The 22785-nt window shown below is 44.5% G+C and overlaps 1 protein-coding gene across 2 annotated transcripts in view; it reads right to left on the bottom strand.

The window, feature by feature from the left end:
- GLI3 (GLI family zinc finger 3) overlaps positions 1-22326 on the bottom strand; it is a 289281-nt gene extending 266955 nt beyond the window's left edge. The window contains exons 1-2 of one of the 2 annotated variants that reach the window (XM_057731922.1): positions 22241-22326; positions 8024-8188 (exon numbers count right to left, since the gene is read on the bottom strand). In XM_057731922.1, coding sequence (XP_057587905.1) covers positions 8024-8147 — 124 coding nt within the window. In that variant the 5' untranslated portion in view covers positions 8148-8188; positions 22241-22326. Of the gene's footprint in view, positions 1-8023; positions 8189-21663; positions 21858-22240 lie in introns of those variants that run through there. The other variant, XM_057731920.1, reaches the window with a different exon arrangement.
- Between the last annotated feature and the right edge of the window lie 459 nt (positions 22327-22785).

Here is a 22785-nt window from a genome sequence, read left to right as displayed (position 1 = left end):
TACCAATTCAACATGAAATATTTAGATAGAAAGGAAAAAAACTAACAGTGAGTATAGCTAACAGTATCTAAAAACTCATGATTTCTTTCCAAACAAAAAATGTATATAACATCAAGCAACTCCTGCAGTTCTACTGCTTTCTATTCTTGTCAGTGACTCATAAGGTAACTATTACTATACTGAGTTTAAAAAAAAAAAAAAAAAAAGACAAGTATTTGTCAGAATTTGGTGGGGAGGGGCCTGGAACTGTTCTGTGTCTTGACTGTGGTGGTAGTTACAGGACGTTATGGATTTGTCAAAACTCATAGCAGCATACACCAAAAAGAGTGAAGGATGCTGTAACATTTTAAAAACAGATAGAAATCACAGCATGTGGATTCGGTGAGATTTCCATGTAAACACAATAACAGGAAGGTTTTTGCTTTCACCATCACCCAGCTCCTTCTCTGCCTGGGACCCTCATGGTTCCCAATGCTCTGTGTGGCATCCTCTAGCATTCCTGAAGAAGAAGCCTTCCCCCAAGTTGGGGCTCAAAGTGGTACCCGGCAGAAGGCCATGGAGATACCTCCCCAGAGGGAACTGCCCTCCCCTAAGCACCATTTTGGGCCCGAGTTTCCACTCTCCGGTTTCTGTTTCTGATGCTGATCAGTTTATTTCTGAAAATGTGAAATACCCACATCACTGGATCACAAGTAATCAGGGCAACCCAGACACTTCCCACAAGCAGAACACATAATGCTGTGGCTTCTTTCTACTCCCAAATCTGGAAAACTGTGGTGAGAAGGGATTGAGATGTACTCCTGATTTCTCTGAGCACCCAAGAATTGTTCTTTTGGAGGAGAAATCCAGTAGCTATACACAAGAGACAAGAGCAGCCTTGCCCTCGGGAAGCCCATATGCACAGAATTACTGATTTCATCCCATAATGTGAAGGTGTATTTATGAATAAGGAATAGACCCAAAGATGTGATTTTTTAAATCCAATTTGTGCCAATTTCAAGATCAGTGATTTGAGGTATTGTTTCCTGATCCCAGCGGCTATCATCTCCTTGTCTGTGAAGCTAGGTCCTGATGGCCACCACATTTTAAGGATTTTCTGTAAACCAACACCTTCTAAAACTCTCAATCAGATTAAAGCTTAACCATGCACATATTATTAACAAATGATGTTGTGTTGAAAGGAGTGAGATGAAAAATGTCACTATTTTAAATCCTGCCAGATTTTATCCAGAAGAGGCTATTGCTATTACTAATAATAGCTACCAGGTTTGGGTACTCACCGTGCCAGCCTCAGAGATGTTAAGTAATTAGCCCAAGATCACACAGTGATAAACTGACAGAGCCAGGGTTCAAATCCCAGCATCCACACCACTGTGTGCTACACATCCCCCTGCCCCACTGTGCCAAGGGAAGTTCCGGCAGGTCTGTGCACTGTGTAGGCTGGGGCCCTCTAAGCCCAAAACACTGAAGGGGGATGGGGTGGGGGCAGGGAAAAGAAAAACCAGGTGCTACATCAAAAAGTTTCAAGTATTATGGAAAAGAGGGGAGGGATAAATAAATGGGGCACAGAGAAATTTCAGGAGTGCAACTAGTCTGTAATGGCAGCTACAGGATATCATACGTTTGTCAAAACCAATAGGACACACAACACAAGGAATGAACCCTCATGGAAACTGTGGACTGTAGTTAACCATGGTGTATCCATATTAGTCCCTCAATTAACAACAGGGAAAACTGCGAGAGAGGGGGGAAAGGGGTATACAGGAGCTCTCTTTATTTTCTGATCAATTTTCCTGTAAATCTAAAACTTCTCTAAAATATAATCCATTGAGGGACTTCCCTGGCGATCCGGTGGGTAAGACTCTGCGCTCCCAATGCATGGGCCCAGGGTTCGATCCCTGGTCAGGGAACTAGATCCTGTGTGCTGCAACTAAGACCTGGCGCAGCCAAAAGAGAGAAATAAATAAATATAAAACATAGTCTATTGATTAAAATAGTAATAAATTAAATCCCCACCACTCCCCTGCAAAATCATGTGTTATTAGGTAGTTCCCCAAAGGACACAAGACTATATGGAAAGAGATGGAGGGCAGAGTTGCCCTTAAGAAGGTAAACGTGCAATGTGCACTGATGTTAGGACTAAAGGTCATTCTGTGGAGGTGTACCGTGAATGAAGGTGAGGAGCCCTTCAATTTGGCTAAAGCGCAGGTTACAGACGGGAAATCAGATTGGAGAGACTGGAGAGGCAGACTGGGGTCAGATTTTGGAAGATAACTCAATATTAAGCAAAGGATTCTGAGCTTTATTTTATAAGTAGCTGGGGATCACTGAAGGCTCTAGAGTAGGGGTGTGGCATAACTGTAAAAAGATTCATTGGGCAGGAGCAGCTCCGTGAATCAGGGCCGAGTGATTGGAGAGGAGGTTACTTTAATTGTCTAGGCATGAGGTAGTGAGGTTTGAAATAGCATCATGTGGTAGGGTGACCCAAACGGACCCATGGGTGAATAATTACAGAGGAAAATCTACCAGGACCTCAAAACGGGTACGACACGGGAAGCCGGAAGGAGGGAGGGGTCAAAGGTGACCGTGCAGTTTCAAGCCTGGGTGACCAGAAGAAAGTCGATACACTCATCCAAAATAGGAAGACAGAGGTTGCCAGGTAAAGGACCACATGAGTTAGGAGCTCAAAAGAGTCAGGGCTCTTATGAGAATCAGATTATTCGTCATGAGTTAGTTGGTAAAAAACATGAAAGCTGTTTTAAAAAGCATAAAATTTAATGCAGCGCAAACTACCCTATAAATGGGTACCACGAACCTGAAAGGAAACAGCTTACCCCAAAAAAAAATCAAGAAAAGGGATGTACCATATGCTGTTTCTAGTGCTAAGACATAGAATCAATGTTATTTTCAAGGTTAAAGAAATCAAAATAAATTTTCTCAAAATCATTTTCCCTATTTTCTGGCTTAAGAAGCCATTCGAAGGAATGTAGAGAAATTTGGGGTTTTTTTTTTTATAGTTCTTCCTTAAGATGTGCAAACTTGGTCATTTGGGGGATTTGTGAAACATCTTGAACTATTCTTCAGACAGAGTCCAGCAAATTCAAAATTACTTTTGCCAAACATTTTCCCCTTAATTTCAAAACCTATGTGTATTTTCAGGAAAACACAATCCTTTTGTTTTGGATTCATAACATTTAACTCATCCCCATGCTTTGTCCTAAGAGCAATGGCTGATGTTTGCCAAGCTCTTACTGTGTGCAGTCCTACCAGGAGGGTCCAGGCATTGCCTCACTTAATCCTCTTGGAGTTCCTGTGAAGTGGGTCTAATTAATATCCTTGCTAAACAGATGAGAAAACTGAGACTCTGAGAGGTGAATTTGCCCACACTCACCAAACTAGTCCCTGGTGTTGCCAGAACTCAGCCCAAACTTTCAGCCCAAACCCTGGGGTGCTCCTATCCAACACCCTATAATGTGAAACCATGTTATCTCAAAGTCCTTTCCATCCATCAGTCCATCTGTCATGTGCTAGGAAATGGGATGTGGCCATGAAGAAAGGAACTGAACACCTAAAGGGACAAGAAACCTAAAACTCACAACCTACTGGCTTTCTGGTATGAACTGTCCACCCACTTCTGAGCAGAATTAGGTTACATAAACTCTTACCATAAAAAAAGGTCAAAGAGACAAGAGATCTTGGTGGTGAACAGTGGGTGAATTCCAAACTCTCAACAAAATTCTGAGCCATCTTATTCCCAGCCAGGAGACCAACAGATATCCTGATTAATACTCATAGGAGTTATTGGACAGTATGAAAGAAAATCACAAGGCCAGGAAGTGTCCAAAAGTTAAAAAAAAAAAAAATACTCCTACTTATTTGCAAGCTACAACACATCCCCCTCAGAAACCTCAAAGAATTTTTTTTTTAAGCAGAGGAGAACCAAGCCCTCTTTTTGAAAGAATGAAAGTGAACAAGGAACTTCCTCTCTGTTATTAACCTATCAACTTTGGTTTCACGTTGCATCACCATTAAGACAATAATTTCTGCATTCTATCACTTTAAGGTATGTTCCCAATAACCGATAAAAGTCCTGATCTGATAAAAGATCCCCAAACCAGGACTTGCATACGTTTATTATTAGCTGCTTTCTTTCTTAAAGCAGAGTGGTGGTGAATAAGAAATATCAGATTACTCCTTTAAAAAAAAATCATAGGCCGAAAATGAGACAAACACTTCACATAGAAAAATCAGTATTTGCAGTCTATTAAAGGAAATTTTATAGCACAATGAGAATGTTTAATACACTGGAACATCTAGATTAAAAAATGTCTATTATTTACAAAATACAACGTGTAGCTTGGAAAGTAATGAAGCAGTACCAGAAAAAAAAACCAGATCATTAAGGCATTTTACTTGAGATACTAGCATATTAGCAGATTTAGAGATTTTTAAGTAAACAATGACACCTAATATCTGCGGGCACACTTTAAATGTGAAAGACACCTTCTTAGACACCAAAGATGATCATTTACATGTCAATTGCACTGAACAAATACTCAGAAAACTAAACTTCTCTTTGTCATCTATGCTTAATAAATAAACACTAAAGCTTAAAACCAAACTATAGTACATGAAGCACACATTGTGGCCCCTGAATAAGAGTACTGAATGCTTCATATGTTGATATAGGTTCTTAAATGTTACAAAAATCAATATGTCTGTGTTTTATCCATTACAATTTCAAACAGTTTTTCACTTGTGTTATTTTAAACTTCAATGTTAAGAGACAAACCCTTCCTTAAAACACTGTTCCAGGTTTCTGAACCATACATTTTGGTTTGTGTGTATGTGTACGTTTAAACAAAACTCTGTGTGACTATTAGTCTAGGAGTAGATACTCAGCTGAGAAAAGTGAGAAAACAGATCTGTAAGGACAAGCAGAGGAATGTGCGTGGTTTGGCTGGAAGGCTCACAATCAGGAACAAATTGCAGCACACAATGGCTGGAAAAGTTCATTAAGTCAACCTAACACAGCGCTAATAACAAAGCATTTTTGTTTGGTGTACTGTAATCTTGAAATTGTGGACAGGGGAGAAACTACATAGAGTACATCCATAATATATCTTGGTGCCGAACTCATCTTTAATTATTCATTTACAAATCTCTGAACTGCAGAGCTTTGTAAGGAAACCATAAGAACCCCCTGGAAACAGCAGCAATTGGTACCACCTATTATAGGATCCAAGTAATTTTCATTTCCTTTTTGTGAACACCCTCAGTGGAGGTATCCAAGCACTCCTGAAATGTTTGCAGAGACAGAAATGAAGACAGACAGAACAGACAAATAGATGGATGACCATGGCAATGACAGTGTGCCAACCTTTGCAAGTCCACCCCCACCAACTCTAAAGCCCAAATCAAACCCAGACTAGCAAAGGGACCACAACTGAGAGTAAAGGGCAGGTGTGCCGCCAGGTAGAAGCTGGCAGAACAAAGAAGCTGAGCCATTCCACACCCCCTGAGCGTGAATCCTGGGGTGTAAAGGGGCTCTGAACTAGTAAGATGAATCCTGCAGAGGACTTTGTAAAAAAAATAAATAAATAAATTACAATTATTAGCGTTGCTTCCGTAAAGCAATCACGAAGAAAAAAGTTTATTTTCCTTTGTCTCACTTTTTCCCATCTTTAAACTTGTTTGCTGGCTTTCCTGGAATCTTCCAAGCAGGACTGCCATTGATGCTTTAAAAACCCTACTTCCATTTTCCTTCGTTGGGTTAGGTCTTTATGTTATCCCAAAATAAAGAGTCAATCCCTTACAAGCAACAGAACACTGAAAAAAATGGTTAGAGCCCACATAATTCTAGGACAGCTACCATTCATTCAGGAGCCCTGCAAACCTGACTAATGAGCTTTTGCCCCCAGATAGGATGTCTTACACCCATTTAGGAGGTGCTTCAAGGACCCAGGCTGATCTGGGTGGAAAGCCCGTGGAACTTGGTTTCGGAGTCGGTTCTGTGGTCACTCCGGACTCGAGGACTAACTTTTGTAAACCATGACTGCTCCTTCCCTGGCTATTGTTCCCCAGTGGCTTCCTGGCTGCCAGGCTGATTAGGTTAGCTCTGCTCCTGGTCACCCTAAGCAGGTTAGTGAGGAGAACTCATGGTCACAGTAGCTCCAGATGAACGCAGCAGCACCAAAAACCTGCCCAGCATGTGTCCAAGCGGCAGCACCTTCACCAGGACAAATCGCAGCTGTTCCTCTGCTGAAATTCACAGAAAGGACAGTGGCTGATGGCGGCTCCACGGGGTGCAGCATCGGCTTCTACCCACTTAAGCTCCTCGCCTGTCCTCACGCACACACTTACACACACACTCACTCATTCACACACACTCACACTCATGCACACCGCTATAAAAATCACCCAGAGTTGATGTTTCATGAGGCATGATACCCAGAAAACGATTATTCCTACAAAATTGCTATTAAAGTTACCAAATCACCTACACGGCATAGACTGACTCTATTTCTGAAATAAGAGACGTGTCTAATTTTTCCAAACTCTAGAGAAAAGAAACAAGGGCCACAGGATGCTTTTTTAAGGAGAAAATATGCCTTCTATAACCTCATCAGAGGAATAAAGCAAAACTCTGGCTCCATTAAAATAGGCTCTAGTCCTGACTTGAAAGACCACAAATCAACAAAGAAATATAGACACAGTTTCATCTGTATGTAAAGTAAATACATTATTTTAACTCAGACATAAATAGATCTCCCCTGAGGGTCAATTCAAAATGGGACTCATTAGCCGGCAGTTTTAATGCCAGCCCCTCCCCTTGCCCTGTCAAGCCAGCAGTGCACACTGGTGCATTGGGGAAGGACACGTGAGCAGCACACACTGTGGATCAGGATGGGCAGAGAGAGCAGGGCCAGGAAGTGCCACAGTTCAGACAGGAAGGTACAGCTTTATGACTGGATGTCTGCCCTTTCAGCCTTCACTTCTGGGCTGTTACCTTCCAAAGCCGACTCTGACCCTCCTATTGTATATAAAAACTGGAAATCAACCTAGTCAAATCTTTCTTGGATTAAATAAAATACGTATAAACACACAGGGATGGAGAGAGCAGGTTGGCTCAGCAGATGCAAATCCGTGTACCCAGGTAGAACCAGGACCAGTCCATTCTTCCTAAGGGTACATGGCAGAGTGGAGTGTGATTCGTGGAGGCAACAGGTGGCTATGAAACCTACAAAAAGCTAAGGCGCTGATGGCCTTCAAGAGCTGAAAGGCAGGGAAAGGAAGTGAAGGTTACTCTTAACTTATTCAGTCTGTTTTTACCAGAGGGGGCTCTGGAATTTATTTTCAATGCTCCATGCTTGAATTGAAATGCCTCTCAACACTCTGCTTAAAATATTAAAACATATAGCATACAGAAACAGTGGCTCTCTGTTATCTCTGAACGCAAATTAAGGACATTAAATTTTTATACACCAATAGCAAAACCTGCATCTCAGAAACTAGATGAGGCTCAACTGTTAACCATTACCTGAGGCTCAACCATTAACAACTTTTTAAACCCTTCCGTGTGGACTCCTTAGGGTTTGGGGTCCGGAGGGGACCCTATCGCTAATTTGGACGAGGCAACTTTTATGTCTTTTGTAATAACTGATAACTGATTATCCCGAAGAGTGGAGACTTTCCATGTGAAATGCAAAGTATTTTGAAATCCGGCCGGGCTCATCAAGATGATTTCCAAAATGCCAAAACAGGAACTTCGTATAATAAATAACCTATCCCATTTACATCTCAAATTAGAAAATTTGGAAGAAAACGAGTAGGTTCACTGCCAAAATAGAGATGGCTAAAGCCTGCCCATCCTGAGCCGCCCCACACCCCCACCTGCATTTTGGGTTCTTTAGCCTCTCAGAGAACAAACAAGGTTCTAGGTGCAAATACTCAATTGCCAAGGAACGCAGAGCACAGAAAAGGACTGCAGGCTCAGCTGCGGGTGATCCCCGTGGCCGCTCACCATTGGAAGTGGTGCTGGAGGCCACAGCTTTCTCACTGACATCTGGTCGAGTGGAGCATTTCACTATGGAATTCTCCACTTTCTTCTTCTCAGTGGTCGTGGAGCTCTGGGACTGGGCCTCCATGACGCCTTCTCATTACTTCAGCTCTAGGCAACCAGGAACCCCTGAAAAAAACAACAGCACCATCAACTTCAAATAAGAAAAAGAGGAAATCGCCCTCCAGAGGCCGCTTCACTTGTCACCTGAGGAGGTGCCTAGAGCATCAGCCCATTCAAAATCTGGAAGCCCCTTCCCTACAGGTGTTCTCGCAAAAAGCGTTTAGCGTTCTAGTAATATGCCGGTCGAATTCTGTCTACACATGCAAGTCTCTCTATCTATCCCTATGACAGAGGGACTTGTCCATAATGTGGGACTTTTCCCAAAATCCTACTCTACCGGGCATTTGTTATTAAATGGTCTGAACATCTCCATTTTCAGCTGTGTTTATAGTCAGAAACCCAAGTGTCACGTTACTCCTTCAAGCCACACCTACAAATGCCTCCACCATTTATAAGAAAGTGGGCGATTTTATAAGAAGGGGCAGTAGGTCAACCTTCCACGCGAAGGAAGGTTTTTAGTTATTAATTAGACGTTTTAAAGAGTGACCAGCAATTTCTCCCATCCAAGCCCAGCTCGAGGTTCTGAATCTGAGAATTCCAGCAGCCAGTGATTTTTGCTTCCCTCACTAAGATATGTTACTGGCAATACGCCTCTGAAACCTAATTCATTCAGGAAAACCATACGCTTTCAGCTTTCTTAAAACAGGAGAACATTTCCATTCAAGTTACATTTAAAACAAACAAAGGTGATAGAACAACACACTCTGGACCCTACAGGAAGAGGCAAAAAAGATTGCCCACAGCAAAGGCTGCTGCCACTTATGAGATATTAAAACTCAGCAAGGGCAGTTAGTCTTTCACCAGTTTCATTCATGTGATAATCGCCCTAACTCATCATTCATCAATTTTCACTTGGTTTGGTTCATGTTTCATTTTTTGCAGTCATGATCTACACCTACAAAGAATACAAGGAAGGATGACAAGTCCCCTCTCTACCACGTTTCCCTCAAGCTCTCTAGATTGTGGGCATTTCTTCCGTGGAGTCATCTACCTATTTTCTACATTTAGTGGATGTCACCGTGTTCCACCAAAACAAGGATTAGTGAAATAAAACAAAGAAGTGCTTCACAGATGAAAAGAGTTAAAGTACCAGACGGAAGATTTTTAGTATCCTGAACTCAAACTTGCAAGGGAACAGCAATCTAGAAAAAGTAACTGGAAAAGCTGAAGGCCCGGGGGCCTCAGGGCCCCGGAGTAGCAGCCTTTCCGGTAACTTTTATTTCTTTTCCTTGATTATCCAGTGGCTTTCATTGTAAAACACACAAGTTATTCAAAAACAGCTTCTCTAGAATAAAAAAGACAAAAAGACGCCGAGGTTAAATTTACACATCAATGACAAGATCCACTCCAAATTCAAAAACATCCCTCAAAGAGCCCAGACAGACTGCAACAGTGAAAGACTATAAACCTTCCTTTCTCAAGGCTGCCGCGGTGCACAAGTTCACAGGGGAGGGCCTGACTGGCGCCCCCTGGAGTTGTTCAGTGCCTCAGTTTCCTCGTCTGTCACACAAGTGTCACACAGTGGGACTTAACTTTGTGGGCGGGGGTGGGGGGTGTCCAGTCCCCTTTAAGAATATGTTAAAACTTAGAGATCCTCTCCCCCCAGAATACCCTTAAACACACAAAAAACTCTCCATTTGATTCCCAGGAGATTACAGGTCCTCCAATACAGACAACGAATCCTTGAAGGAGCAATTTTCAACCATCCCTTCCAGCTCTACCAATCTCGGAATGATTCCTTAAGTTTTTTGAATGCTCCTCTCAAATGGATTTAAATATCATTTTTAACGCACGCCACAAGAACAATTCAACCCATTCCACAGCACTGTTTAAAAAGTCACCTGAATCAGCCTTGCTTCAGTGCTTGCAAAACAGAGTTGCAGGTCCAGCCCCTGATGGGGTCTTGGAGGTGGCCCCTGGAACCTTTATTTGAACTAGCACTGGTGACGATCAGTCTCAGCGAAGCTTGCAGACAACTGCTCTATGTGTTTTTGTTTGCTCCTCTATACCCAATGCTGTAGGTTCTCTGTGAAGTCTTTGCAGACTGGATGAACTAATGAATGAAGTACTGAATTTCAACAGCCCAAAAGAGCCCATCCCGACTCCCCTCCCAATAATGAACTTTGCATCTGTCCCAAATCTTTGCTGAATGTCTGTCTTCCCCTCTAGACCCTAAACTCCATGAGGACAAGCTCCTGGCTATCCCCCCAGCACCTCATACCTATAAGAATGTTTACTGAGTAAATAAGGGGTCCCGCAATGATCCCATAACCAGGACAATTCAACAGTGTCTTAAATATTAATTGCCATCAATTTAGCTACACATCTTTTCTTCATAGCCAGTGTTTCTCTGTAAACTGGCAAATTATACCAAAACGAAAAACTTTAATAGAAATATTTAATTAATCAAAACACTCCATTCTCAACCGCTTTGGAGAAACAGGCACTTACTATAATTGTTTCCCTCAAAATACACGTACAGTTTTATCGGTCAAATCTGGATGGAGTGTACGAATACTGGACACAGAAACAAACTAATGGACCAGAAAAAAACAAAAAAAAACAAAAACCATGAAGAGATGGGATTTGGTAGGAAGTCAGTCTGTCTCTTCCTTAGGAGAGGGAACTAATTAATAGCAGTGAAGAGACAAGTCACCGAAGCTCCTTGACAAACTTGGTTTTTATGGAGTTGTTGGTTTTTCCCCCAAGCAAAGGACTTCATTTTAACAAAGCAATAAAAACCCTCCAAATACTCATCACCAGAGAGAGGCTCAGTGAGAAAAGGTAAAGCCCCAGGCACTGACTGAAATTGCACTAATTAATGGTCTTGGAGAATACTAATTCCTACCCCCTACCCCCTGTTCAGAATGGATTTTTTTAAATATAGACCCTTGGTCACTCAAAAGTCTACCCCCTTCTTCTATTTTGACAACTTATTTTTGGATCTCATTAGTTAGTAACTAATTATTTAAAAGTGTGGTTTATGCTTGAAACAAGGCTATAAAAACTGGCAACTTGCCAAGGCAGACATCTGCTTCCTGTATATCCCTATAAATTATATCAGCTTATTTTACTGATAAAAACCCAACTTTGTCCCTGTCAGTTACAAAGGAGAAAGTTTTAACATTCTAGACTCTCACACCTCATCAAAACTCTGCACCAAGAGTTAGAGAGCAGACAAGAACGTCTGCTTCTAGCTGTGGTGGCAATTTTTTCATAGAATATTCAGCTGAGTCGAGAAACTCAGTCCTTAGTTGTTACAGGAAAGCATAAGGTACAGAAGTGACCAGTAAAAATTCCTCATGGAATCCTAAAACATACATAACTAGGGCTATAGCCTATAGGACTCCTTTTAAAACCTGGCCTTTCTTAAATAATAAAGTATAATTTATTTAGAACATAACTCTCAAGGAAGACTTTTCAGTTCTGCTTCACTTCAAAGATTTTCCTCTGAGGAAAACATGCCACTGCTTTTTAGATGTGAATGAAATGAGACTTTTAGACCCTGTTCCTTTTCTTATAAGGCCAAACTGTTCTCCTTCAATCCTTTTCACCACTGCAAGATTTGCTGGCATGCCCCTTGACTTTTTATGCTTGTGGGAAAAAAAAAAAAAAAAAAGGAAAAAAAAAAAAACCTACTTGTAGCTGACGTTTAAATCCCAGCAGCTTGGGTATGCAGGAAAAAAAACAAAAAATCAAAAAACCTGCAACCAGGAAAAAGTGCTCTAAGAGGCCTGCTAAAGCTTGACGTTTCATAGGTAAACGCAGGAATGAAAATTCCTTCTTAAAAGCAGTCATGGCTTTTCCTCATTCAACTGTCCCTGATCCTTTTGTAATTTCCTCAAGGCCTAAACCCAGGGCACAATTAATTCTGGACCCTCTTTTAAACCCAATCCCTCTCCTACTAGCAACCTGCCCACAGGTGGGTCTTTCCTTTCTAAATTATAAATCTGAACTTGCGTCAACCTCCTACAAAACCTCCTACATCGTGTCCTGGAGCCACTGACCAGGTGATGCTGCAGCGTGCATCACCACATGAAAGGCGGCCAAATAAAAGCTGCAACATTTACCAATTTAGAGAAACTGGGGGGGGGGGGGGGGGGGAGGAGCCTGCATTGGAAACAGCACTTTCCACCTCCCACAGCCTCAGGCGGCCCTCTCTTGAGGGTTGCCACTTGGAGCTACAATTAAAAAAAAAAAAAGAAAAGAAAGCCAAAAACTTTCATCTTTGCAAAGACGAGTTGTCATTTGTTTGTTTGTTTGTTTGTTTTTTCACTTAGTAACCAGTGGGCTCTGGTCAGTGCTGCCTGGGAGGGCTCGCATCCTGCGTTTCCACGACACCTTCCATTCTGTTCCCCGCACGGTTCCAGGGTCCGCGTCTTCACACCTCGACGGCGACCCCGTGTTCCAGCCGCCTGCCCCCGGGGTCTCGGCGTTGCCAGGCGGGCCCCGCTCCCCGCCCGCGGTCGCAGCCGGTGCAGCGGCGGCCCCGGGGCGCCCGTCTCGCCGTCTGCTCCCTCCCCGGCGCGGGCAGGCCCAGCCGCAGCTCCCTGCCGGCGGCTCCTTGGAATCGGCCGGCCCTGCTCCGATCCGCCTCCCAGAAGCGTCTCCCGGATAGCGCTGAGCAGCGTCGGGACGATCGGCCCCCGGCAGGGCCTCCACCGCCCAAGGAGCGGCACTCTGCACTCTGCACCACCCGGGTTACCCGCTCCCCGGGAGGATTCGCGGGCGCCAGAAAACTCCCTGCACAGCTGGTCCGGCAGCATCTCCAGCACACAGGGGTCGGTGGCCGCCCTACGTGCATTCACACAGCTGTTTCACCCGCTGAATTGGGGAGATGCAACTTTCCGGATACTTTGCAAGGCAACACCCTGTGTATCGCACTACAGGGCAACACTGCGCAACACCTGACGTCTTCGGGAAACCAGTGGCTGTGTGCTTCACTTCAACAAACTTCTAACTCGCTTCCCCGGCTCTTAACCCGGTTCCAAATGTTGTTCCTTCATCAACTGCCCTACATAGATTAGGCGTTGTGAATGGTGAAGGCACAGACCCATCTCATGGGCTCTCAGGGAGCAGAGCCCTCAGTGGGGTTCCAAAGTTCAACCTTAACTACGAGGCTTTACACAGTAAATGGAGAGCGTGAGAAATCGCAATTCTGGGAACATGTGCAAAAATCAGCTTTTCCCCTTGCCGATCTCGGCAGTGAACCCTGGGATGCGCATACAAGCAGGACTCCGTGATGGGTTAAACCCTTGCAGAGTTAAAAAGGCAGCACCAATGCTAACACCAACGTTTGAAATGATGTTTGAACTGTATAAAACGACTTTCTAATCGAAGGTGAAATGAAACAGTAGTTATAAACTAATACGGCATCCTTTTGTGAACAGCAGCCTACTTCATTTATTTCCCTAACCCAGCTGGTTTATTTTTCAGTGCCCTGATTTTGTTTTTTCTTTCTTAATGCATTTCAAGATTGAAAACAACTAAATTAAAAGCCTGATGAGTGGCAACCTGGTCAGTTTCTGATGGGTTAACACAGCTACTGCCAAGGAGGGATGAGAAAAGAGGAGGCATTGCAGGAGGCAGGGCAGCGCTTTGAACAGCACTGTGATTAGGCCTTAAGTGAGAAATGATTCTCTGCAACTCAGGGAACTCTTGCTCAAGAGGAATAAGGCTTTCCTCCAGAAAAAGTACACTTACCTACACCTGCCCCTATATTTATAAGCTGAATGAACTTCCTAATATGCTAATGTTCCGAAAATCCAGACGGAACTAGCCTGAGTAAGGATTTCTCAGGAGCCGCCACCATATCACTGAAAAGTGACATTTCTCTCATACCCTATTACTTACTAGCAGATCAGCTGCTCCTTCAAGACGCTAGTCTTGGAGCAAGCGTTTAGGTAAAATTCCTATTAAATAGTTATACCTTCCTGCAGCATTAAAATTCAGTTCCTAAAGAAAATGACTGCTTTAGGAAAAGTTTTTTGTTTTTTTTTTTAATCAATAGGCACAAACTAATACCGATTTTAACTTCTGAGCAGTTCTGGAAGTGAGAAGTAACCTGAGTTTCCATAAGCAAAATTTAGGGAATTTGAAACATTTCAGTGGATTTCACATGATCAAGCATTATACAAAACCTCTTACAGGTTTCTAATGTGGTTGATGTTTCCTGGTGCTTGAAATTTTCTGAACTTAAAATCAATTAGATATGCATAACCTCTGACACACCAACAGTTCCCAAGATTCCTAAGGCTTCCTCTCCCTTCCCTGCCTGCACTGCCTTTCTTTCCTGCGAGCTCAACTTCATAAGTTCTTAGTGAAATCTTCATGAATTTTTAACTATAGTATTTTTAAATGTGCAATTATTTTACCTTTACATGTGATCTTCCCCCCCATAATTAGGAAAGCGTAAAGCCTCAACCGCAAATAAGAAAGCTCCTATCTGTTCAACTTGCCAAAAATGGTCTTTGGTAGCCTAGCGGGCTGCCCAGATCTGCTGCCTTCTGTTTTGGGATCTTTCTTTCCCATTTCTGAAGCTCCTAATCTCAGATAAGCAGTATTCATGACAGACATCCCCAAATGGAATTACTCGAAAAGGGAATAGAATTACTCTAAGGGGAAATAATTGCCTGGCTATGGATTAAGTGAGTTTGGTTTTAGTAGATTAACTACATCTCAGCTTTTAAGAAACCTATATATTTATTTTTTCAAACTTTTAATTTTATATTGGAGTACAGCCGATTAACAATGTTGTGATAGTTTCAGGTGCACAGCAAAGGGACTCAGCCATGCATACACATGTATCCATTCTCCCCCAGACTCCCCTCCCATCCAGGCTGCCATATAACATTGAGCAGAGTTCCCTGTGCTATACAGTAGGTTCTTGTTGGTCATCCATTTTAAATATCGCAGTGTGTTCATGTCAATCCAAACTCCCTGACTATCCCTTCCCCCTGGTAACCATAAGTTCTAACTCCAAGTCTGAGTCTGAAGAAACCCATATATTTAACCTTAACCACTGAAAAGCATATTTGACATGAAGTCATCATCACTACTGGCGTTAAAATCACAAATGACATTTGGTGTACCAGTTTTACTTTTCTGCCATGTGTATTTAAAAGGAAAGATCAGCAGCTACTCTGACTTTGTCTGTTGCCAGGAGGACTTTATGAGAAACATTTGAAGGGTAAAGGTCTCTATTTAATACTTGTTACTGTTTCTGAGTTTTGCAAAAACTATAAAACACCAGTCGCATATACTTTGGTTAGGCTTTGCACAAAATGCCCTGCACAGCAGATGCCAGGAGCTGGCACCCCCATTTTCTGTGGGTTTGCTGGAGACAGACTATCCTCAGACAGAAAAGGAGATCTGTAAGTCAGCTATCAGTCTATAGATCAGCTAAGCCCATGAAAACTGTATTTCCCTTTAACCCACATATATCACAAAAAAAAAACAGCACGGCTGATCAAAGATGTCCCTTGTCTCACTTCCCTAAGGTTTACAGGAATTAAAAGTTTTCACACATTTTCAGAAGGAAAAAAAAACCCTAAATTTAAAAATCACAATTGAGAACTTGTATAACTTCTGGTTCCTAGAATCAGGTATGCTGCTACAATCAAGTTTAAGAGGGTAGAGTACATGTTCTATGACTAGGAATATACTTTTAAACCATCTCAAATATGAGACCTATATCCTTTGGGTGTTCATCATACTTTATCCTCCTGATTTTTAAACTTGGGATTCTTGAATCTTAACTGCAATTTAAAAACCACATTTCCCATAATTTAAGGATTTTTAATCAGGGCTTTTAGTAACAATTACTCCCTGGTCCACTCAGCAAATAAACTTTGCAGAATTCTTTGGCTGTCTTATTTTTCGCACTCTGCCCACCAATCACGTACAAAACTGCCAAGGCAAACTATATCAAATGAGTCACCCTCCCAATAAAATGCCTTGGTGTGGAATTTCATTCCAACCTCACAGTTCAAACAGCAGATGTTGTCCTGAAGTGGCGTGGCCTGGTCCACGCTCCATTCAGGTTTCCATACATCTTAGTTCATTAAGGCTTCGTTCTTGAGCTGCTGCCTGAGGTTCCCTAACATACAGGTAACACCCTTGAGATGGAATGATTCTTTTTCAAAATATCACAAGACAAAATCGAGAATGTGGTTTACTGCCTCATTCCTTCATTATGGGAATTCGAGAGTTAGCTTTCAACTGAATTATGAGTTTTCAGTCTCTTTTGGTAAAAATCCATAGTTTGTAATGTATAGCACTCTGGAATATTGTTAGGTGTTTTAGGTACCCACCCCCAAAGTGCAAGTAGCTAAAGCTGCAGATTTCCACATGAAAATGAACAAATAAGATGTCACACTGCCTTCTGAAGGTACTCCAGGAGACAGAGATTTAAATAAAATGGCACATCTTCCATTATTTAATTTCATTTTGCGGCAAAACAAATTACCCAAATACACATGAAATGCTTATGTTTCAAACATACTCCTGTGTCACGTATGCACACACACACACACACACACACACACACACACACCATCACCCCTCCACCCCTCCAAAAAAAAAAAGTAAAGAAAAGAAAAGCCCACTAGCTGTTTGAGGCTAGCAATCAATCCAATTTACTGCAGGTACAATTTATATGTACACTGCATGCCACAACAAAACCACAGTGTGATGCCAACAGGGCCCTTAAGAAAGTTTTCCCCTAAATCTCTGGAAAGGAGCTTTAAAAGAAAGCAAGGATTACAGTCAGCTAGAAGGTAGGGAGGGGACTTACCTCAAACCCAGCCAAGCGGAAATCAGAGCAGTAATTCTACAAGTCGACAGAGTACACTTTCAAAGCTATAATGGTGTGAAGAAGTGCTGGGCCGCATGGCCTGAAGGCAGCGCTAATACACTGATGACTGATGGCGGGGCCGGGCAGACAATGAATTTGGGGCTTGAAAACTCACAGAAACCAGGCAGTACTTTGACAAATGGGCTTTCACAATTTCATTCATTGAATAACCTTTAAGCACAAAATTGGCTCGCATTCTCTTGGGAATTATGTGACATGTCGTTGGACAATGATGTAAGTATTTTCCTTTTTTTAATTATGACTCGTATGCAAAATGCAAAAGCACCCTAATATGAGGACACAACTCCAGATACTGCAGATGCATATGCGGAGCTCAACACAATACTGCCTTTCAGGAAGGGGGCTGGAAGGTTCCAATGCCACCTTATTAACTAGGTAATGGCCTGTTCATTCAGTTTCTTTAGAGAGCCATAGATTTTCCGGGACGTTCTGTCGGGTTGAAATATACACACATGGAACAAAAAACACTTTCACATTAAAGAAAAAAAAAACCTGAAAGTGGTCAGGAGTAGCTAAGGAGTGTGGCACTAAAATATAGTGCATTTAGAATTACAAGTGGAAAAAGTCTAATTTTAAGGGGCGAGGCAAAGGAAAAGTGCCTTGAAACAATTGAGACACCACATAAAGTTTGCAATCGAATACACTTGCCAACACAGTTAACATCCCATTTCTTTCCAACGGCTCCCCTCCTTTATCCCCCTGTAAGAGTAGCCCTTCGACGGAAAAAAATCATAATTTTGGCACTTTCCAAAGAGAGCATGAAACATCTAGGGTGTCTAGAAATTAACAAGTACCACTCACTCCAGGCAGCTTTGCCTTTAACAGCTTCTAAAAACTTAAGAAAAGGATCTTAAAACAGGAAGCTTGGTGAGCTCATAAAACTGTTGTTGCAGCCAGGAACACATAGCATATTTAATCTGCAAACTGTGAGAGTCCACAGTGATTTCAGCAAGATCTGAGGCATGCCCTCAAGGTTTGCTGGGATCTGGGATTAGGGGGTTGATAAGAACCTCTACTGCCCATGGACATGTTTTTCTTCTGCAGTTAAACACAAATGCACAGAGACGTTTGACTGCTGCTTGGCGTTACTGCTCAAGTTATAAAAAAGCTTTGCAGCTCCTTTTGCTGTCAATATATCAAAGTTAAAAAAAAATCATCAAAGTGTGAAATTTCATTTAAAGTCTTCGCCAGTCTACAGCTCTATTTCACAGGCCCCATCAAATAAAAGTAGAGATGAAAAATACACTGAAAGTACTTGAAAAAAAGTTTGCAGCGCTCCCCCTGCTCTGTTGTTGTTTATTCTGTCTCCCTTTATTTGCTTTGAAACTAGAACAAATCAATTCTCCTCTGGAAAAATGACAACAGGAAGTGATGGGCAGCATCTTCTAGTAGCCTTTAATGAAAAGACAACCTGAAGTCATTATTAGAGTGGAATCCTGTGGTTAACAAACAAAACACACACATACACACACACACACACACACAATTTCTTCTGTAGTCAGGTCAGCATCTTAATTGACTCTCATAAGTTGGCAGAAAATTTCTTGAATCTTCCAAAACAAATCAGACCGACTATAGAATATGGATGCCAGCAAAACTAAAACCTCCTTCAAAGAATTCTTTAGCTGGGGATTTACAACAATTGCATAAAGAAGAAAAGGCTGACTTTTAAGATAATCTACTATAGTCTAAAAGCATTAACATTCCATTACTCAGGTTTTCTTGAGGATTTCATGACTCACTGATTCACTTTTCCTTCAAGACTGCTTTTTCTTAGTACATCACTGTCTCCATATAAGTCAGCGCATGGAACAATGATCATTAAATTGTTTCCTTTCATAAACTCCCAAACCCTATCCTCAAAAAAAGAGGGCAAGGGGAATCTCAGTAAGCAGGCTACCTCACATAGATGGAAGGACCCCTAAACGGCAAAGCACAGAAGTCTGAAACCTTTACAGCGTGCAGGTAATTAAGAAAACTGGTCAAGAAACAAAGGAAAGTTCAACTTTTAGGCTTGGGCATCAAACTGATAAATTAATGACTCTTTCATTAAATAAGTAATGAAATAATTCACCAGAGTCATTTTTCATCATTACTGAATTTTCTCATTTCTGTCTGTAGTCCTTTGCAAATTCGACACACTGGGAAAAAATGTGTTTATGTCAGGGTTGGATCAAGGAATACAAACACGTTAAAGGTACCGGGAAGTGGTAGTTACCTGAGTTGAACCTACTAGCCTGGTCATAACAATACAATCTATACCTTTCAAACTGCTTCTGCGTGTGTGAAATTTCACTGGACTCCTCTCACATTGGACTCATTCAGGCATCTGAAACCCAAGCTTCCCTAGGCTGACTTCAAGGATTATATACCCTGAAAGGATCTCCCCTTAGGCAGGCAGTTTCTAATTAAATAGCTTTTAGTATAAAATAAACCTCTTCTCTCTATAAGTATGCTATTACAACTAATTTAAATGTTAGTTCCTGTTTGTTTTAGGTCTGACTATAGTCCAAGTGACCAAAGTGTTTGTGTACCAGGTTAAGACCAATATTTCCTAACATAAACAAATTCTTTAGATACTTCACACAGTTTACATTGTTGAAGCCAATCACCACTGCTTTAATATAGCCCCTCAACTGAAATACTGTTCTGCTTTAGAAAGATGAAGCGATTTTGAGGTTATTTCACTACTTTGAAACATAGCATTTTCCTCCTTCAAAATAATCTTGACACATGTAATTAAGAAACTGTCAGACTATTATTAATTTTTAATTTAAAACCTAAATGAAATAATTACAGGAATCAATCAATAAGGCACCTATTCAAATTACAGAGCAATTACATAAATACTCAAAATTAATACTTTAGGCCAATTCTTGAAGATTTCGGTCTATAATATGCTAAGTCACCAAACAACACAAAAAGTGTAACATGGGGATCATGAATAGCTCCTGCCTTAAATAGAAATGACCAAGGCATCGGGCCTCACCGGCCATGCCCAAGGCACTCAAGCTGAAACGCTTTTTAAAAGTTAATTTATTTCCACCAGACGCATACTTCAGGGATCTCAAAAACATCCCAATTCTGTCCAAAATCATATTGGGAAGGAAAAGCCTAATTATCGCGAATTTCCAGCAAAGAGCTCTTGAGAGACGAACTGGGCAGAAGAAGAAAGAAAGATAAAGGAGAGCAGAAGGTGTTTTCTAGAACCAGTCTGGCTAATGGCACTGTCCAGGTCTCTGCACAGCGGCCGCCCCGCCATACCTCCGACTAAGGGGCTTTTACTTGGAGATGCGGACAGTCCATCATTTCAAACTGAAATGGCAGCTGGAAAATGTGGAACAGCTGGCAGAGAGCTGGGAGAAAATGTTTTACATAAATATATGTACATATAAACTGGCAGAGGGCCACGAGCGCTGTACCCAAGGCCAGAATCTATTCGGGACTGCACATCCGGGAGATGAGACCCGGGGGGGGGGGGGGGGGGAGGGGGGGAGTTGCGGGGAGGATGCCTCCTTCATCCTCTGTTTACACCGGGTCAGCAAGCGAAGCGTGGGTCCAGCGGCTCTCGGGATGGCATCTCCCGAAGGCGGTGCAATCAGGGATGTGAGCACAAAGTTCAGGGGAGGGTAAAAGGCCTGGGTGTGCGGTGAAGCTTCGGCATCTGGCAATCTGCTTAGAAGTCACTTCACAAACTCTCCAAGTTTGGGGTAAATATTTACTCCCTCTCCACCTCCTCCCGCCCATGTGCCCTCTGCAACTCCAGAAAGTAACTGTCCCCTGCAGAGTGATTCATACCCAGCTCTGCTAGGTGAAAATGCGGCCTCTTAAATGATGATTGCATGGGCCAGGGTTACCGCCCCCCCCCCCCCCCGCAACGACCTGCAGCTTCTAGTGGTTTTATTTCTTTTGTCGTCTTTTCCTTACTTTCTTTTATTTTTTTTTTAATGCTGTCCCTGGAAAGGAAAAGAAATGAAAGAATCCCAAATCATCCACAGATGGTACAACTTTCACTTTTCCTCTCTTAGGACGGAGGCGCGCCTCTCTTCCCCCGGCTCACACCACAACCCGCCCCCCCCCCCCCCCCCCGCCTCCGATGGGAAGCGCAGGCTGGAGGAAGCCCCCGCCGCCGCGCTCCTCGCGCGCACCCACCTCGCCGCCCGCCGCCTGCCGCGCCTGGCCCCCCAGGGGGGGACGCAACAGTGCGAAGGCGGGCGCCGGAGCCTCGGGGGCTAGCGGAGTTCCTCTAAGCCCTCGGGGTGGGGAGTGGGCGCGAGGGGCGCAGTAGCCGCGGCTGCAGCAAACTTCGTCCTCCTCCCCCCGCCCTCCAACTCCTGGAGGTGAAATTCTCCAGTCCGTCTCCGGATGGCCGCCGAGTCAGATGCTGGGAAGGGGAGCATCAGGCAGGAGGGGGCGAAGGGAAGACGCGCTCCGACGCCTTACCGGCTGCTCCCGAAATCTGGGCGCCTTTTGACAGCCATTTTCAGTTCCTCCCGCGCCCCCCGTCTGGGACCCCCCCTCTCGACCTGGAGGCGCGGGCGCGGCCGCAGGAGCGGGCTCCCCGGTGCGGGGCCCGGCGAAACAAAGAACTTCGGGCGGGACGTACCTGCGGCGGCGGCGGCTGTCAAGTCCCCGAACTTCCCATAGACCCGCGTCCGGGGCGCGGGCGGACGGCTCCGGGCTCCCTGCGGCCGCGGGCGACTCGGGCTACGGCGAGCGGCCGGGCAGGGCGCGGGGGGCTACGGCGAGCGGCTGGGCAGGGCGCGCGGGGCGCCGGCGGCGGGCATGGTGCGGCGCGGGCGGCCGCGGGGCGCGCGGGGAGGGCGGCGAGGGGCGGCGAGGGGGCGCGAGGGCGAGTGTGCGAGCGCGCCGGCGGCGGCGGCGGCGGCGGCGGTGGCGGTGGCGGTGGCGCTGCCCCTGCCCGCTCCCGCCCGCTCGTGCGGCTCCGGCATCGGTTTCAGGGATCTTGTAATCCGATCCCTTCTGACTCACAGGCCCTGAGTGACAGTTCTGATTTGGTTCACCCGCGGGAGGGAGGGGAGAGAGAAAGAAAGAAAGCCCCCACCGCGCTCCCCTCCTGGCATCCAATCGACTTTCTGGAAGAAGGTCCCATCCCGGCCTGGAAACCCGCGCGGGCTTGGAGGCGCCCCCCGCCCGGACCCGCGCAGCCTGCCGCTACTCACGGGTGGAAAAGTTGTCCCTCGGCTCTGCGCTTCCCTCCCTCGCGCTCCCTCCTTCCCTCCTCTCCTCCTCTTCCTCCTCCTCCTCCTCCTCCCCGCGCTCCTCCTCCCCCAAGTTTTAACAGATGTTGCCGGACTCTCGGCTCGCGCTCGCGCTCCTTCTGCCCCCGCCCCCGCCCCGTCCCTTTTCTTTCTGCCACTCTCCGGCGGCGCGGTGGGGACGCGCCGAGCAGCAGGACGCCTGCCGCCGCAGGGGGCGAAGTTGGGAAAACTTGGAGGAGTGCGACTCGCCTTACTTTTGCTTTCTCGCTCCTTCCAGGCCGCGCCGGGGGCCCGCGCTTCCCCGCCCGCAGCGGGTCCCAGCGGCGACGCGGGCGGTGGCGAGGAGGCGGCGCGGGCCGGGGTCGAGGGCTGGGGTTGGGGTCGGGGGAGGGGGAGCCCGGGCGCCCCGAGCCACGCGCACGCTCCCTCCCCGCCCTCCGCCTCCTCCGCCCCTCCCGATCCTCACACAGACACATTCAAGCCCGCTCCTCCTCTTCCCCCTCCTT

This window comes from Hippopotamus amphibius, chromosome 4 (genome assembly GCF_030028045.1).
Source record: "Hippopotamus amphibius kiboko isolate mHipAmp2 chromosome 4, mHipAmp2.hap2, whole genome shotgun sequence".
NCBI classification, from domain to species: Eukaryota; Metazoa; Chordata; class Mammalia; order Artiodactyla; family Hippopotamidae; genus Hippopotamus; species Hippopotamus amphibius.
Note: the sequence above shows the minus strand (reverse complement) of the source record. Positions and strands in the feature narration are given on the sequence as shown.